Source organism: Helicoverpa armigera, chromosome 20 (assembly GCF_030705265.1).
Source record: "Helicoverpa armigera isolate CAAS_96S chromosome 20, ASM3070526v1, whole genome shotgun sequence".
NCBI lineage: Eukaryota > Metazoa > Arthropoda > Insecta > Lepidoptera > Noctuidae > Helicoverpa > Helicoverpa armigera.
Genome location: NC_087139.1, coordinates 6573855 through 6592160, shown reverse-complemented (window position 1 = coordinate 6592160; position 18306 = coordinate 6573855). Strand labels below are relative to the sequence as shown.

The 18306-nt window shown below is 37.2% G+C and overlaps 3 protein-coding genes across 4 annotated transcripts; 1 reads left to right on the top strand and 2 right to left on the bottom strand.

The window, feature by feature from the left end:
- Nucleotides 1-26: 26 nt before the first annotated feature.
- Nucleotides 27-2522, top strand: LOC110373479 (uncharacterized). Its single transcript, XM_021330759.3, has 6 exons — nucleotides 27-164; nucleotides 458-640; nucleotides 813-957; nucleotides 1032-1175; nucleotides 1424-1637; nucleotides 1768-2522. The coding sequence occupies exons 1-6, from the start codon at nucleotides 89-91 to the stop codon at nucleotides 2488-2490; spliced, it is 1485 nt and encodes a 494-aa protein (XP_021186434.3). The 5' UTR covers nucleotides 27-88; the 3' UTR covers nucleotides 2491-2522.
- Nucleotides 2523-2994: 472 nt separating this feature from the next.
- LOC110373373 (probable cytochrome P450 6a14) lies at nucleotides 2995-8865 on the bottom strand. Of its 2 annotated transcripts, none has more exons than XM_049848598.2 (6): nucleotides 7877-8865; nucleotides 7386-7588; nucleotides 6955-7206; nucleotides 6478-6729; nucleotides 5532-5710; nucleotides 2995-3548 (listed from the first exon to the last, which is right to left on the bottom strand). In XM_049848598.2, exons 1-5 carry the CDS (start codon nucleotides 8551-8553, stop codon nucleotides 5541-5543), a joined length of 1554 nt encoding a protein of 517 aa, XP_049704555.2. In that variant the 5' UTR covers nucleotides 8554-8865; the 3' UTR covers nucleotides 2995-3548; nucleotides 5532-5540. The 2 variants fall into 2 exon arrangements, with proteins under 2 accessions (XP_049704555.2, XP_021186311.3); XM_021330636.3 differs by having other exon boundaries at nucleotides 5536-5710.
- Nucleotides 8866-9194: 329 nt separating this feature from the next.
- On the bottom strand, nucleotides 9195-17874 carry LOC110373374 (kinesin-1 heavy chain). The gene is made up of 10 exons (XM_064039867.1): nucleotides 17828-17874; nucleotides 17502-17580; nucleotides 17059-17172; nucleotides 16635-16822; nucleotides 13515-13663; nucleotides 13117-13291; nucleotides 12251-12351; nucleotides 12051-12158; nucleotides 11563-11744; nucleotides 9195-11493 (listed from the first exon to the last, which is right to left on the bottom strand). The coding sequence occupies exons 1-10, from the start codon at nucleotides 17872-17874 to the stop codon at nucleotides 9232-9234; spliced, it is 3405 nt and encodes a 1134-aa protein (XP_063895937.1). The 3' UTR covers nucleotides 9195-9231.
- Between the last annotated feature and the right edge of the window lie 432 nt (nucleotides 17875-18306).

The following is an 18306-nucleotide window of genomic DNA, read 5'->3' as shown; positions in this document are numbered from 1 at the left end:
GACTGTCAAAAAATTAGGAGAATATTATCTTATGTAGTGGGTCGCTTGTTGTAAATAAAAATATAAAGCTGTATCAATTTAAGTAAAAATGAATAGGGTCCCATTATACGAAGAGTTAAGATTGATTGAAAGAAGTGAAACCGAAATCAATGGAGCTTGGAAGGGTACGTTATGTTATTATCCAATCCAACTTAAAGTAGATCTAGATATCACTGTAAACTAAAGTGTATCATTGCATTTACTGTGCACAATACATCTTTACCTCGTTGCGAGAAGCAGCTAGTAGGATCTGTAGAAACTGTAATGTTTACATGATAAGTCTTAGTGACTGTGACTGCCTCATTGGTCTAGTGGTCGAAAGCGCGACTGCTATGACTGAGGTAGGTTTCGGGTTCTATTCACGGGTCGGGCTAGTCGCTTTTTTGGTTTTATAAACTTTACCTATTGATATTTGCAGGTGCACACCTCCTCCTGTTTTTCCTGGCGTTCGTGTTTGGTTCCTTCTGTACATTTTGTTTCCATATGCTAATGTACCTGTTTGACGAGAAATGCGTACTGTTTCCGAAGCTCCTGTCTTTGACAACGGTCAAACATAATGTCATTTATGAGTTCATTCCCTCCACAAAGGATGTTGGAGTCTGTAAGTATTATGACACTGCAAATGTGCTGAGATTCGTAAGAAACTGATAAATGTAGTACTTACATATGTAGCTTACATGTACCTTCTAAAATTAGTCTACTTTGATTAGTGCCAATAAATTATTTTTTCGTACAGCCAATGAAGCCACTTTTATTTATGAATTGAATTACAGTGCCTGTGGACTTCCTAAGCACTCAGTGGGTTGAGAAGAGCACCTGTTCTCTCCCGACGTTTGTCCCGTTGGTGTCCGGGATCTTTGGCCTCGTATGGACCACCATGTTCCTTATGTGTTCCACTGGAAGTAGAACACTTACCGGGTAATATTATTTTCTTGAATATGTTCTCCTAAAAAATAGTAACAATATTGCTATTTGTATGTTTTCTTCTTTAGTTTGCAGAGACCTTGGCGAGTATTACCCCCGGTATTTGTATTCTCTTTGCTGATGGGTGGTCTCTGCGTCTACACTTCAGTTGTCACCCATTATGGCTTACATGAACTCTGTCTCAAGCTAGGAGAAATTACCGGCAGTCCTACGTTCGTACAATAACTATAAAAATAGTTTATTTAATGAAATAATCAAACTTTTGACAAATATTTCCAAATGCTGAAGTTGAGGCAATCTATTGTGACAAAATAGAAATCTGAAACTTATATTTGTGAAAATACACATTCAAACAGTAACATGTACATATGTGTACAAGATTTTGTTGAGCGTAGCTTAATTGAAAGTCAGTTTGATTTAATGCAGATTAGTTTGGTAAAATGAATGGTTGGGCCCACAGTTGCTCGTACACCGTGAACGTGGCGACCCTATCCCACGAGCGTCGCATCCGCGGTGTGTACCAGGCGACGCGGCTGACCATCTTGTCGGCCTGGCTGCACACGGCGTGCTGGCTGCTGTCTGCCTTGCTGGCACTGGTGCGAGTGCTGTTGGCAGTAGACTTCCAGTTAGTGCGCATCTCTGCCCAGCTCCATGGAGACATCGACAACATACTGGTTGGTATCTCATTTTTCGCAATATATTAGGCAATTCCACTGTTATTTTATAATAGTTTGCAAACTTCCATAAGTATCATCGTTTGGTTTATCTTTAAATACATTCTTGAAACGCATTTTCATCATCCAGGAACAAAATGAAGTACAAATAAGAACTATATTGCCTGATACCTCTGTAAGCGAAGAAAACGAACGAGCAGATGCACAGAGTCAAGATTTACTTTATGTGTCGCAGCGTGAAAGCAGTCGCTCTACGCTTTCGTTAATTCCTGAAGAAATGGACAGACTTGCTAAAGCAGGAACCTACAAACTGGTTGATGAAGAAGCAGCATTCATTGTGACATGGCTGTATGACTTAGTTGAGAAAATTCCATCATCGGATGCTACTTCTTTAGTTTCTATATACTCAGAAGAAGGCCCCTCATCGGAAACAAAATCGAAGCAGCAAACACAAGAAACGATCGAGGCCCCAGACGAAAATAGGGAATCGGCAGCAGATTCTGGAGAAATTGAAATGCTCTATCGTAAGGCGGATGTTAGAGAACCTACGCAAGATCAAGTTCAAAAACCTAAAGGATTTAGATACGAATACAGTCAACCTTCAACGTCTAAAAGTCCGCCAATAGAGGAAACGGACGTATCTCCTGAAACAGAACGTGTTTCAGATGCTGCTGACGATGACAAATTTAAAACCAGAAGAAAATCAAGTTTAAAAACCGTTGGAGTACAAACTGATAAGTCCAAACGTGTCCAAATAGTAGGAGAAACATCCGATCAAACTTCTACTACTTCTGACAGGAAAGATGACGTCGAAAAAGAGACACAAACACGTGAAAAAGAAAAACAGGATTGACGCAGTTTTAGTTTTTTATTCTTACTCTTAGAGCACTAGAATTAATTGTACCTAGTAATAAATATAGCAATAATTTCAATTATATATTTTTCGTGAGTAAAGACATCTCACTCATTTAAGGACATTCGCATGCAAAGAATCAAAGAAAAAATGATTCTTCTCAAATATCAAATTCTCAAAGCTAAAAACATCAAACTCTTGTCGTTGCTTCTTTGGTGGGATCTGGCCCTAACATTATTATAAAACAAGGCATCTTCTGTGTTTGTTCGTGATGGAATAATGTGATTCATGAGGTGACTTTACGAGCATCGACCATTTCCGTGTTTCACAAGGCAACATAAATTAGTGTATTGCATTTAAACCAGCTGTCATTTGAATATCTTTGACAGTCGTGACGGGTACTTAGAAGCACTAACCAGTCTTACCAAAGGCGATTGTCCGGGCAACTGGGTTGAGGACGTCGCTCCAAGTGAACCATTAGTACTCAGCTGCATCCAGTTAGAACGGAAGCAAACCCAAACATCATTGGGAAAAGGCTGGGCTGGGATGATTATGGAATAACGAAGGGCGATCAACCAGGGTAAAAACAGTAAATATAAACGAAGGATAAAAATTTAAGTCATTTAATAGAAACATCTTACAAAAGTAACGCCATAGCGCCATTGTTGTTGTTAAAAACATAAAACTTCTTGAAGGTCGGATACAAACATACAATAATTCGTATTTTAACATTACATTATTAATCCATCTAATTAAGCTCTCGCTATGTTAATCTATGCTGTCAACAACACGTGCTTCCTAGGTTGGCTCATCCATTCAAATTCTAAATAAAGTCTGTGTTAACACTTAGACGACCTAGTTGATGCACAAAGTAAATAACCACTTAAGGGCCACTCGTAAAACTTTAAACACGCTGGTTGTGCCTTTAATACATAAATAGTTCATTCGCATAAAGTTACACTGAACACTGCGAAGCAAAAAACCTATTTTGACCACTAGTTTCCTCTTCTTTACGATATTTTTTCATCGACGTCCTTGTTGCGTCTATTCAAATATACCTGTAAATTAAGGAATTTGGTTAAAATGTTATCTCGTAAATGCGTACACTTGGGCATAATATCTATCCAGAATATCATTAAAAGCTCCTAATTGATCTACATTTTTCGCCACCGTCTATTGGCACAACGAATCAATTGTCATGCTTTTTATGACCCGCCAAAACGCGATGTCCCCATATAAACTCTTTTGCAAAAAAAACGGGCACCTATGCGAAATCTTAGTTTTAAGGACTTTACGTGTATTTCAAAGGGTTTTAATGATTGTTGTATGTTTCTAGCATCAAAAGAGTTAGCCAAGCATGCGTGAGAGTGTATTCTAAATTTGAATTTTGTACAATTGCTAAGAAATTGGTTAAACCTAGTTTTGGACTAATTGCTGGCAGAAAGTTCGTCGGTGTTTTGAAAAGTTTTTGAAGTGATTTTCAGGAAAATGATAATGCAGTTTTAATTAATGATTAATGTACTTTTTTGTTACAGCAAAACATTTTTGAAAAACTATGCGTATTTGATAAAAATTTCACCTGCTCTAAATAGGCTATACTGATGATTGATGGCAATGTTAAGAGTTTCGGTATTTTAGTGTAAAGAGTTCTATTGTTTAGATATTGTACCCACGTGTTTTAAAATATGGCTTTTTCATAAATAAACACTATTTAGAAGAGTATCAGTACCTTTGGCTGCGACAAAACAAAATTAAAGTAAGCAGTGCCGATCACAATCCGTCTCCTATCGGACTTTGACATTTAAAAAATACCAAATTTTGTGATAAATGTTAAAATTAACCACATGAAAAATGATGAGGAGGGTTAAAGCTATCTAAAAAGTCAAATTATTGCCTCGTTGAAGCTCTCGATAACTCCATAGGTATCGGGTTACTAAACAACGATTTAGCTGAAAGGGAGTCAAGAATTCAAAATTATTGGCCAAACGTATGTTTCTTAAGAAATGAGCAGCTAGCCAATTATTGTTATGATTTAAGCAGGAAAGTGCTGCAGATGCCAGAAAATCTCGGTGTAGGCAAGTTTATTTAATAAAATATCCGTGGGATGAAAACACGCTATTTGAACGCTCAGAGTCATAGATCTTCAGAGGTCTACGGAGTTTCCCAAGAGACGGGGTTGTTTAAAAATCAGTAATTACGATACCTTAAGACCTTGTGCTCACAGTCTATGCGCTATTTTCTGTATTTTAAAGAATTTCAAGACTTTTAAAAATGTCAAAGTCCTATAGGAGACGAGTTGTGATGGGCACTGCTTACTTTAAATTGGTTTTATCGCAGCCAACGGTACTGATACTCTTCTAAATAGTGTTTATTTATGAAAAAGCCATATTTTAAAACACGTGGGTACAATATCTAAACAATAGAACGCTTTACACTTAAATACCGAAACTCTTTACATTGCCATCAATCATCAGTATAGCCCATTTAGAGCAGGTGAAAATTTTATCAAATACGCATAGTTTTTCAAAAATGTTTTGCTGTAACAAAAAAGTACATTAATCATTAATTAAAACTGCATTATCATTTTCCTGAAAATCACTTCAAAAACTTTTCAAAACACCGACGAACTTTCTGCCAGCAATTAGTCCAAAACAAGGTTCAATCAATTTCTTAGCAATTGTACAAAATTCAAGTTTAGAATACACTCTCACGCATGCTCGGCTAACTCTTTTGATGCTAGAAACATACTACAATCATTAAAACCCTTTGAAATACACGTAAAGTCCTTAAAACTAAGATTTCGCATAGGTGCCCGTTTTTTTGCAAAAGAGTGTACTCGTAGGTTTCCAATGGCATAGGGACATTATTATAAATCGTGAACACAATAGGTACATGCATCACATGCTAGTATAGTTCACATCAATTAATAAGTGTGTAATAATAAATGTGTGTAAATATTTGTTTGTTTAGTCACCCACAGCATTGCGTCTACACGACAGCACTAAGGGTTACATAAACACTGATCTTACAAATAGGACTACATACGTGTTCTACGTGTCCAATCGTCTCAGCTTGAGCCACACTCCGCCGTGTGCTGCATACACGAGCGAAGAGTTCTTAATCTTCATCGGTACCTCGGTTCTATCATCCAATATTAGCTCGTACTTGTGCAACACCTTTATCAACGCCATCTTCGATTGAATATAACCTTGTCTTACACCTGAGAATCAAAGAGCCATTATTGATCAAGGTTCCTATCAAATCGAAGATCACACTTAATTGTCCAAAGTCCAAAACATCGTGTATAAAATAGTTTAGTGACCCCGTATAGTAATGCTCAATGACGTTAATTTGTGTCGATGACTCGCGAACTATGCAGTCCGGTAGAGGCAGGTCAAGAACAACGCCAATATGCACATTATTGACTTTTAAATGATTACACAATCCATAAACTTAACCTATGCCTATGGTTCAACAACGTTTTGGTACATAAAGGTATGTTCTAACTTGGCACTTCTACTAAGATACTTCGTTCAATGACCCAGTAATAACTTTTATAATCTTAAAAACGTGACGACTGCAGACAATATAAAATAAAATATAATAATTCTGAATGCAATAAAATCCACTCATACATTGACGGATACGGTATATAATATAATAATGCTTGCAACTTCTGTGAAATATTTATTTAACTTATTTATGGCATTTCAAATATACCTCCAGATTAAATGGATTGCTATTTACCTTTTCAATCGATTATTCGAGGTTCAATGTAAATCTCCTAAGCAGTTACACCAAACAGGCGGAGTTTTAAAGATGTGTCAGAACTACATAGCATCAAGGAAAATGCTTCCTCTCTGTGTTCCCCTATGCTTACAACTCGACGCAACAATTTGATGTGGATATTTTTCATAAATAAAATGATCCAAACAAAAGACAAGCTGCTCTACCGAAACACGTAGCTGTTGAAGAACTAAAACTTACCTAAACATTTCTTTGGTCCTTCCCCAAACGGCATCCAGTGACACGGGTGTAACTTTGCCTTATTTTCCGGCGAAAATCGTTCAGGATCGAATTTCTCTGGCTCTGGGAATATGTCAGGGTCCATCTGGATGGCGTGAATGGGTATAAACACCATTGTGCCTTTTTCTATCACTAGGTCGCTGTTGGGCAGTTTGTAGTCCTTGTTACATCTTCTGAACAAAGCCCGCATTGATGGATGCATCCGCATGGTTTCTGTTAGCAATATATTAAAATAATATTATCATTTTTTAATCGTGTAGTAATAGCAGGTTGTGGATTGATGTATAAAACCGTGGCGAAATGCGTAATTCTGGCACATAATATGAATTATAGATTAGGATAATATTTTCGAAAACGAATGCTATTTCTCAATTTTGAATATCAAGGTCTGCTCCTATAGTAATGCTTTATATTCTGTTTAAATTACGTCTCACTCACCATCCAAAATCATATTTAAGTAGACCATCTCGTTCTGAGCTTCGTAGGTGCACTCGCCGCCATACTTCTCGAGTACGGTGAGCACCTCTTGCCTCGCTCTGGCTTGGATGTGAGGGTTCAAAGCCAACTGGTAGGCCGCGAACTGACCGGTAGTAGCCGATGTCTCGTAACCAGCGATCATGTATAGCATTGTGTTCGCTGCTACATCCGTCATTGAGAATGGAAAGTCCGTTATCGTATATTTCACTTTACCTGAAACATTTTAATCTTTTAGATAGTGATACACCATCTTTTATTCTAGATACGATGTTTAATAGACTCATGCAGTAATCGCTCAGCCAACCATGCAGCGCATGGAGGTCTTTAATCTTCAGGACTTAATTTTTCTTTTTATAAATTGCAATACAATTCGCTCACCTTCGAGTACGTACCTTGTTCATCGACCACATGTCCGTTCTTTAGTTCGATAAGCGTCTGCAGAAAGTCATTTCGCGTGACACGATGCTTTTGGCGGTATTCCACAGTTCTCTTAACAATGCCACAGAAAAAGTTCTCTATTTTGGAACTTATTCGTCTTATCTTCAAGCTATCAAAAGTGTCTGGTGCGAAAAATGCAAATGCTCTGATGAGTCTCCTAAAAATTCAAACAGCATTTATAAACGGCATTTTTTGCCTAACAATGTGTACATAGGAATTTTCTTTTGTTTTGCTAACGATATAAACAAACTTCTATCAAACTCGGCAATAATACCTCGTCTACTCTGTCATTTCATAATAATGAGTTGAGAAATACCTTGTTTTGCGGTTAACTGAGTCGTAAACGTATATGCTCAAGTTTAATTCAATAGATATTTGGATTAAATTGGTAGATAGATTCATAGATTTTGATAATACACCAAATAATAAATGAAAAATACCTTACCAATAATGTGATTGATGATCGAAGTATTCATGTCCTCTCACATAAAACTCCGATTTAGGGTTTACGAAACCATTACATTCAACGCCGAAACCAACATTTCCGATTATCTCCATCGCATATTTCGAATAAAAATCAGAGAAATTGACTGTCTCCTTATTCGACTGTAAAACATCGACATAACTCAAAGCTTGGTTCGCTATATCCTCTACAATCGGGTACATGGTCTTTAGTTTTCCAGGCGTGAAGGTCGGAGTCATCTTTAAACGCAAGCTTTTCCATCGCTTCCCGCTGATGTTGAACAGATTCGCCGCTAACGGGTCTCCAACACCACCGTCATAAGTTCCTCGCGATTGGAAGCTGTCAAAGTCTTTTATCAACATAAGCTTTGCGATATCTGGGTCATGTATAGACAGCACCGGTTGATGAAAAGAATACATACCAATGTATGGTAAATGTTTATATTTGAAGTAATTATCATAATAAGGCTGGAAAAACTGCTCTTTCCTTTTGATCACTTTTTTAATATTACCAAAAATAAATTCTGGCTCAGGTCCCACAACACCCCTTTTGGACCAGTAAGTAAACTTGTATCGAAACCACAGAAACGTGTAAATAACAGCAAAAGTCACGAATACTATTGTTTGAGTATTAAACACTTGTGTTAAGAAAAAAGACATTTTAGATAACAACAGGTCACGTTGCACTTCCTAATTTCACAATGTTTTTTTTTGTATAAAAAGTAAACTTTACTAAGTTCGTTTACTAATACCAAATTGTATTAGTATGGACGTTGTTCGCGAGCGCTAGTGCATTCTTAATGACCGGTGAGGCTCTCACAGCTGAGCCACTTCGCTAACTTGACTATTTCATAATGGTTTCTAATGTTTACCAGCAGGGTCACACAAGTCTTTCCATTGCAATGAACTTGAATTTTACCGCAGGGTCATCAATTAATTTTGGGGCTTTTAGCGTAATCTTGACTACTATCTTTTCAGGAGTCAGACACAATGATTCAACCTTTACTGACCTACATCTAATTAAAATAATATTTTCATTTGAACCATTTTACCAACAGTGCAGTATTTCGGACATAAATAATGGGAATGTCACAAGTTTTGCTAAATTTGTATAATTCCGCGATAAAATGTTCACGGTGAAAGATCACATAAGTAGGTACTTCATAAAAACCCTTCATCATCGGTTCAACAATTCTTATGTTGATGTAATAGGAATGTAATATGAATAAATAACAATATTTTAAAAATTAATTCATTTATTACAAAAATACATTAATTGATGAATAAGAAAAAGTCCTCATATTATTTTATTCTTATTCTAAACAAACATACACAACGTTATTTACGACAATCTAAAGAGCTATCCGTATTATCGCTCTCCGCTTTCACTACCTCTCTTCTTAATTGTACTAAATGCTGCAGATACTCTTTGGGTCGCCTCATGATAGGTTCAACACTATCAACTTTATTACCTTTTTTGTAATTCGAAACATAATTTTCATATTTATTGATGGTCTCTTCCAAATTACTACATGACTCGAGTAATTTTCTTTCAGAACTTTGAAATTCATCAATACTGTCGTGACTACAATCGTTGTCATGATTGAAGCAGGAATTTCCGTAATATGGCTTACGACGTCTGCTTTTGTATTCCCATGCATTGTCAGTATCACGACTATCACTAGAACTTGCATCTCTGTATGTTTTTTGACCTTCATTGTTTGAAAAACCAATTTCGTTTTCTTCTGATTCAAACCCCATGAAATCTTTAAGAACTCTGGCTTTTGTTGTTTTATACTTGGTGCTCTTGTATACAGGCACATAATTCTTTTTCAAACTGCCCAGTGTTCTACTACCTCCCTTCTTCCAAATAAAAGAATCTGTATCAACTTTGCTAGATTCTGTAGTATCTGAGCATATACTCTCGTAATCTTTGTCGCATTCTGGAAAATCTTTTTCCGATGTTGTCATGTTATCAGAAGTAGTATCATTTTTAATAGACACATTTTCACAATTTATGGCAGTTTCCAGAGCTGGGACGTTTGTCTGATCTGAACGGGTATCTTCAAATGTAACGATTCGTTTTGTGTCTCTTTCTTTTGGAGGTGATAGTATAATGTTATAAGGATATATATTTTGGTTTCTTCCCAGTATCATATTTTTTATATCAGAACTGTTAGCTTTTGTCACTGCATTAGGACTCACTCTTGGGAGAGTAAGATCTGTATCTGGGAACTCTTCATTATGTTGCATGTATTCAGCAGATTTCTCTTTATCTATGCTAGGAATTATTTTAGGACTTTCCGTTTCTGGTACATTTACTAAAACTCTGATCTCATCTTCTCCTATATCGATAATATGGTGTGGATCAACTGTACTATGATTCGTCAACAAATCCGGAGTTGTAGTTACAACGCTGGATTTACTGTTCGTCAAATTTAAATTTTCTGAATTATCATCCGAACTTTGAGATTCCATATCCACAGGGTAGACTTGTGAAATATTAATACTTATTACAGGTGTAGGAGAGAAATCTTCAGAAAAATTGCAGTTTTCTTTGCTGCAAGCATGCTTTGATAAACGTTTCTTCCTTCTAGGTGGAGGTACAACAAGTGTTTGTGTGCATCGTTCATTTTTCATGACGACATCAGTCATCGCACAGGAGTTCTTATAAACCACTCGTTTGGTTTCTGTTGACATATCACTAGAGTCTAAGGAACCTGTCGGTCCTACTGCTATTTCTTTACATCGCGGGGTCATGGGGACCGTCTCGGTAGTTGCATCTCTACAGAATATATAAGGGCGCTTATTCTTGGAAATATATGAATAAAGATCCGTCTGAACATCAATAGCTTGATCTCTGACTCTAGTGACCGTAATTCTTGTTTGCGTATGCGCTGGTATACCTATTCGTCTTTTATTTCGAATAGCTCTTTGACTTAATTCCATTAGTCTTTGGCGTGCATTTGTGCAGATTTTAAGTTCACTAAGTGGTTCCATTATTTTCCTGTCCACCATTGATTCTACTTTAGAAACAGCCGCTTCTTCTTTCTTTTTAAGTTTCGTGTAAAGTCTCTCTGTTACTGAAGCAACAATTTCTGCTCTCTGGTTATCATGAAGTATGGTAATAGATGGGATTTTAGGTTTTTCTTTGCTGGGCACAACATTTATTTGATCTTCACTTTGACTTGGTAGTGTACTCCCCAAATTGCTATTTTGACCTACCACTGATATTTCCTCTTTAGCTAAAACCTCTTGTGATCTGCACTGTCTTTTCTTAAGCCTAAGTGGGGCAACAACTTTAAGGTCATCTCCACTGCTAGCTCTTTCGAGGGCAGGTCCAAATAATTTGTCCATTTCTTTGTTAATTTCGCTTGCAATGATGGTGTTCTTGTCCATGGTATTGATGACATCTGAACTGCCGCTAGCTACTGATGAAGCAGTTGACTCGGAATTGGTCGCGTCGGGTTTGGGACGCGTTATGTTCATAATGTTGCCTATGTTTGCAGTTTTATCTAATTCTGTAGGTCTCAAATCATGTTCATTTGATTGTAATGCCCAATGCTCGTTATCAAATAATATTTTTCCAGTTTCGGGCACCTAATAACAAATGTTTTAATTACATAGATGATATTTCAAGTTTTTCAGCATCTTATTTATGTTACTTACATATCGAATATGGTTCCTAGAAAGTTCAGAAATGAGTTGATTGAGCTGAGCTTGTAGAGCAGCTCGTGTGGCCACGTGGGTGCCACCGCTGGCAGCGCGGGGGGTGGGCAGCTGGCGAGCTCGGGCCGCCCAGCGCAGAGTCGATGCAGACTCGCCGTAGCACGCGACACTCGGCGATACAGCTTCATAAAATTCACAACAAATATCAATTTAAATTCAATACACATTGGCTTCTTTATGTGGGCTAATAAACTCCATAATTATAAAATAAACAGATTTGATTTATTACAGTGGTTTTGCACCAAGGTCAGAACAGCTTTCAACACAAATTCTGTGTTATATCTGACATAATCACGCATACTAATACAAATAATATGTATGTCAAGGTGCTATCTCATAAGAGCTATAGACATAGACCTCGAAGCTTACCTAACATTCTAATTAAACAGAACAGTTTTGAAATGTTTTTAAACTAGTTGTGAACTTACTGGCTATTATAAATGTGCTGCCTCCGCCTGTGAAGCAATCTTTTAGTAGCCAAGTGAGAGCAGAGTCGCGGTAAGGGACAAATCTACCGCGCGTCGCACCTCCACTTACTACGAAAAATAAACAAAACACTGTCAAAAAGTCTTTTCTAGTCTAGGTTCTATGAAGCAACTCCTGTAAGCATCAAATTACTTGTACTCACCGAGAGCAGAGATGACGTTACTGAGAGCTACCAATGACTTGTTTATATTGGCGCCTTCTTTCTGTCGCCCGCCGCCACAACCCTCCCAACTCGCCTTCTCGCTATTTCATAGAATAAGTAATAAGAAAAATGAATAGCTGCTTGAATTTGTGTTCTGGGTAAAAACAGGAAGTTCGAAGATACATACATACTACGTAGCTGTATGCTTGTCCTACCTAACTACTCCCTCCGGTTACCATAATTTTCCGGAAAACATTAAACAAGTGTCTGATATAAGAAAAGTTTAAAACCAGTCAGAACTAGTAACGTTCTTTGTATCCAACATGACTAATAAAATACCTATTTAGTCGGAAAAACCATTGTATGGTTTCTTCAATCTACAGTTGCGTTGAAGCTTAACCCAGTCAATGGATTAGGGACATTAGCCTGACATTATTCTTGTCGCTTGTAAAACCATACAGTGTACAGGTGGGCTTAAAATTAAATGAGCTCATATTAGACATGAATAATTACTTAATTTGACATTAAAAGGTTATCAGAAACAGTGATGTGCAATTCATATCCCTACGTAGAAATAGCAATAGTAAAAATAACGTGACGAATCTGTTAGTCAAGCGAATTGTAATTGGTTCCTATTACATAAAAGCTATCTTGGAACGTATCTAATTTATTAGCGTGAAAAAACTATGAGTAAATGATTGAAAAATTGCAGAATATTTTTTCTAGTGTTTATATTTTTGATACAAATGAAGAAAGTCGGAAAATAAAATGAAATTATACATATCCATATATTTTAGGTGTCTTGTGAGAGATGCCTCCATTATGCGAAAAAAGCATGATAAAAAGTTGTCAGTGCACAAGTGTACCTTCCAGCTAAATCAGCGAGGTGCAGTGTAGCGTGAGGAGTAGCGATCTCCAGCAGAGCGTGAGACCTGGACGAGGTGGCGTTGCGTCGCGTGGCAGCCGTGCGCCGGCGCCGAGCCCCTTCTGCCACCAGCGACAGAAGAGCTTCGGCGTCCTGAACTAAAACGCGCCGGAGATCTGCTCGCGTACATGAGATAGTGGGATTTTAAGCCAATGTTCGGTCTTTTAGTATGTTACAGGCCTATGTAATAGTTTACCCGTTAACACCCTTAAAATATTATTTTCATGCAGGCTGATTACAAAAGGTATAAGTCCCATAACGTGATAAATTGATTACGTGGAATGTTAGATCAGGCCGCGATGGATGGCGAACACAAAAGACTGACAAAGAATTGCTTACTCTGCACGTAAGGTCCTCTAGAAGGGTGTTCGCGCACTCGCAGGTCTTTGCGCGCGTTGCCTCTACGTCGGGGCAGTGAATGGCAGGGCGGCAGTGGCACCTCCCCAGACAGCAGGTCATGCACCTTCTCGTTGTATATCTCTAGGAAACTGGAACATTCGGACCTTTTTAAACGTTCCTAAGTTACAAGGACTCTCCTTGGGACTACCGAACGCCTAGAAATAGGGATGCCATCATTATTGGGAATTGCTACGGTACGTTATCAAGAACGTGACACTTAAAAGTTCCATCCATCCATCCGTCACAGCCCTTAGGTTGTCCATCTTTGGACGTAGGCGACTTAGAAGATACATCAGTTTAATGTTCTTAAGGTTCTTGTTACTGGCCTCGTATGCAGAGAAAGACATGCATGCTCATGGCGGATTGGCAATTTCCGTCTTTAAAGTCCAGGTTTCGCACGTACAGACGAAAAGCTAATTGAACATTCAAAACTAACTTTAATGAACCAAGTATGATCAATTCGCTTCGCTTGCTAGTTTTTACAAATAAATTAGTGAACAATAATGATTTCAGACAAGTTGTCCACCTGTTACTAGTTAACTATGAAACTTGCGGCGAGTTAACGTCAGGCAGTCACGATCCTACTAATTGCCCGCTAATAAATCATCCTGCGATTTTCACAAACTCCAACTATGTTTTGAACTTTGTTTTAACTTTTAACTATGTGGAAATTACTTCTGTCTTCTACGTAGAAGTCGCTTTATTTCTTGGTCCAATTAAACTATGCGCATTTGTGGCTAGAATTTAGAAATTTTACTTTACAAAATATTCGGATCCTGAAATATCTAACAATAATGGAATATATATCAATTTTATTTTGTAATACCTTCTAGGTACCTCCAACATACCATATAGTAGGTAATCTAACTTACTACTACCAAAATTTTTCATGAAGATACAAATTCTTATTTAATTTAACCATCAAAAGGCAATTGAAACTTTTCAGCTTTAATGGAACATTCAGTGCTGCTATTACAGTGGGAATGGAACAACTAGTACCTAGAAGATAATAGCGCTAGTAGACTAGTAGTATGTATAACTTTGGGCGCCATAGAACTGACACCTCGCACGGTGTGATACAGACATAATAAAACAACTCACCACCGCAAAACTAACTTAGACTTAGGACGAATTATTACTAAAACATTGGAAGAAGCTTTGGGTTGACGACCTTTTCATGAAGGCAAGAAATATTTAATGTACCTATCAGAGTTAAATTAGGTAATCCTTCGACTATGAATGTCCAAAACTCTATCGCATATCACCTTTTGTGTCGATCTATGCACCTAATTAATGTCATATTAAGTATAATGCCTTCATAGTTTCTGGGTAACAGCTGTTCTAAAAAATTCCACGATGGCAAATTGATGAGCAAACTTCTTAATTTAGTGAATAAGTTAAACAAAACTGACGAGCACAGTAATTACCTTTTGTCTACCATAAACGAGAAAAATAAGCAGGTACCTACCTACATTAAAAATTAAAAACCCTTAATTTTTCCTTTATATTTTTTTTATCATTTGAGAAAATCAAACTGCAAGCTCTAAAATAGGAGCATCCAGGGTACATTGGAATTGTAATCTATTATTATGATATTTTTCAGTCACAAAAACATTTTTTAGTTTGCTGTACGACGTGTCATTTTCCTAACACACAAAATGCCGTAGAAGTAACTAAAAATTTAATAAGTACATACAACATAATTTTGTATAAGCTGAACCAAAAATAAAAGCTCAGTGTTATTGATAGATACAATGAGAATACCCACACCGATTTTTTTTTACTCCAAAAATACTACAGTAATCTTGTAAACAGCGGGAAAACGCTTATAAATATTTAAAAAAGATCTCAAGTATTTTACCTCGTATAAATTCCTTGGTCACAAAATACACAACGTTCGCCAATGTTAACGAGGGCGGGCGGGAACTCGCGACGACCGCCCACTGGCAGCGACTCACAGGCACTCCAGGACTGAACCACTGAAGCCTTATTACGACTTCTGCCTCATAATAAATACGTTTCTACTATTCTCGCACCCTATACACGTAGTAGGTACATTGCACGAGATGTCTTAGTTAGAAAGGGTGGTGAAACATTAGTGCCTCTTTACAGTTCAATTAAATGTCATTTTCCCGATTTAATTAAACATCTGTTTTACATACACTATCACTGAGTAACTATTTCGTCTTGTGTTTTTACTTATAAAGTGCGTGTTTCAAAAAGTTATTTTATCTAACTCCGACTCTTTTTTGATGCAAATTAGAAATTAAGCTCTGACAAATAGTTTACCAAACACAGAAGCATCATATCTTTTGACCGAAATATAATCACCTACCTGCTTAATGAAAAGTAGTAAAAAAACAAAAGTCAACAAACCAAAGCTGCAATCTTTAGTAAAACCTCGCAATACATTTCCAATCACTATTGAATACGGAACACGAACACATGTAGGATATCGTGTAGGGAGATATTAGCGCAGATAAAGCCATCATCGCAGGGTGTTAAAGGTTCGCGTGTCGCTTCAGCCTTGAGCTGAGGAAGGTGCCTCTCTTTATTACCATTCCAACTTAATCGAATACAACCCACGATATATTACACGACTATTCAAAACGCACCTGTAAAAAACGTTATCAACTCACACTGTTACCGCATTGGAAAGTTAACTCAGACCTTCCTGAAAAGAAGCCGTTACCATATACCTACCCACGCATTAACTGCCTTCAATCATTTACCGTGAAAAAATCGGCGCCGATGAAATAATGACGCGACACCCATTTCATTTTGACAATAGCATCGCGTGTCTGCCACCTATGGCTGCTTCACACGAAATGCATAAATGATACAAACAATTTACTTGCCGAAAACAAACTGCTTTCGGAAATAGACACAAAAATTACCAACGGCAAACTTATTGTGTTTGTAATTTTAAACAATGACTAATAACTCAGGCTTACGAAAACTAAGCAAGGAGCAACTTAAAATGGATTTCAGTCACACGTAATTGACCAACGTGACTAATTAGCAAACATTTCTCTTATAATTAATCTTATACTTAGTCACCTGATCGTGAAGTCAACCGGCTGTTGTTCATAAAGCGCCTTGCACAGCCGCGGGATCAGGCCGGGTTGAGACTCCATGCCCATCATAGTGTGCGTTTTGCCAGTCGCACTCTGCCCGTACGCCAGCACACATGCTGAACAGCCTCTGGAGACGCTGGCTATCACCTCTTGACCGATGGACTCAAATACCTGGAGAACAAAATGGACCTTAAAAACGACTACTCCGCCTTTGTATAACGGCTTCTCGTCTTCGTTCTAAAGTAAAAAAAAAAACATTTTTATTGCATTTGAAATAAGGAAACCTCGCACAGCACGTCCTTCTTCCTCCTCCTTCTAAAGAATAAGTTTTTTTTTAATTAGGAGGTTTTCACTCGATAAGAAGACGAAGTTCTAATGAAAAGATGTCGTTATATTAAGGTACTGACCTTCTCTTGTGATGCATAAGATGGCAGCGTGCTTGAACACACGCTGTCGTATGTGTAATCAGCATAGTATTGACGAATGCGCTCACGACTGTCGCCCGCGCCTGATAAACTTACCTGCGCAAATGCACATTTTAAAGAAACTTTAGGTAGGTAAGTAGGCACCTACTGAATATATGCAAAAAAAATATTATTTTTCACTATTTTTTACATGCGTTGAGTTAATATGAATTCTTCTTGATAATAGACAATACATTTAAAATACGGTAATTTTGTAGTCTAATCGGAAACTGAAACTTGAACCTAATGGCGCTATCGTCTTATGACCGCGCCATCGAATCCATTAAATAATCGTAGGATATTATGTTGTTTTTTTGTGGTTGGTTTTTATTGAGTTGCTATAGGTAAAAGTTTAAAGTAGGTACAGACCTAAAGTGTGAACTTACTTTGATGTTTGTAATTGTAACTGTATTAGTGTCTACAACGTTCACGACAGGCACCGGCTCCTTTTCAGACCTTAACTCCCTGAAAATATATATCTTTTTCTCAAGTGTGCATGTTATAATTATTTTTAAAAATAAACACGCAGTATCGAATTAAGAATCGAATATTAAGTAATCTGTCTTGTATTAGTGAAGTTTTCGCCTGCGGCTCAGCCTTCAAACTCATGCTCCTGAAATTGGTTATTTCCCGGCCTTTGCAATAATGTACGTACTATCGTTGGGGTGTCATTAATTTGTAATAAATTCATGCAAAAAAGTACAAAACTTACTTTTCAGTAAAAGGTCTCACTCGAATTGCTAGCTTAACATTAGACATAATGCGTAGGTAATGATTAAATTTTTCACAAAAACTGTTTTGTTACATTTTCACTTAAAGAAAAACTTTTCGTTTATTCAACCACAGAATATTTAAAAAAGAATACGTCTTGTGTATAGTCAAATCAGAAGTGTAATGGACAGTCTTCGGAAGTCCCATGTTGTTGGACAAAGCTATTTTAAGAGCGACGCACCCTTCCTGTAGGTTCAAAACACAGGGAAAGCATAATTAAGTTATTAATAGATCTTGCTCCGCGTTATAGCTTCCCAATGAGAAGTTCCGTGAAAGTATCCCAAGTATTCCAGTTTTAATTTGCTTTGAACTAAGTATTACTTAACTGGGTAATGAAAATGATGTCTCAATGTATAATAACTAATTTAGGCAACAACATTATTTGCATTCTGTTTAATTTTTGAAATTCTGGCATTATTT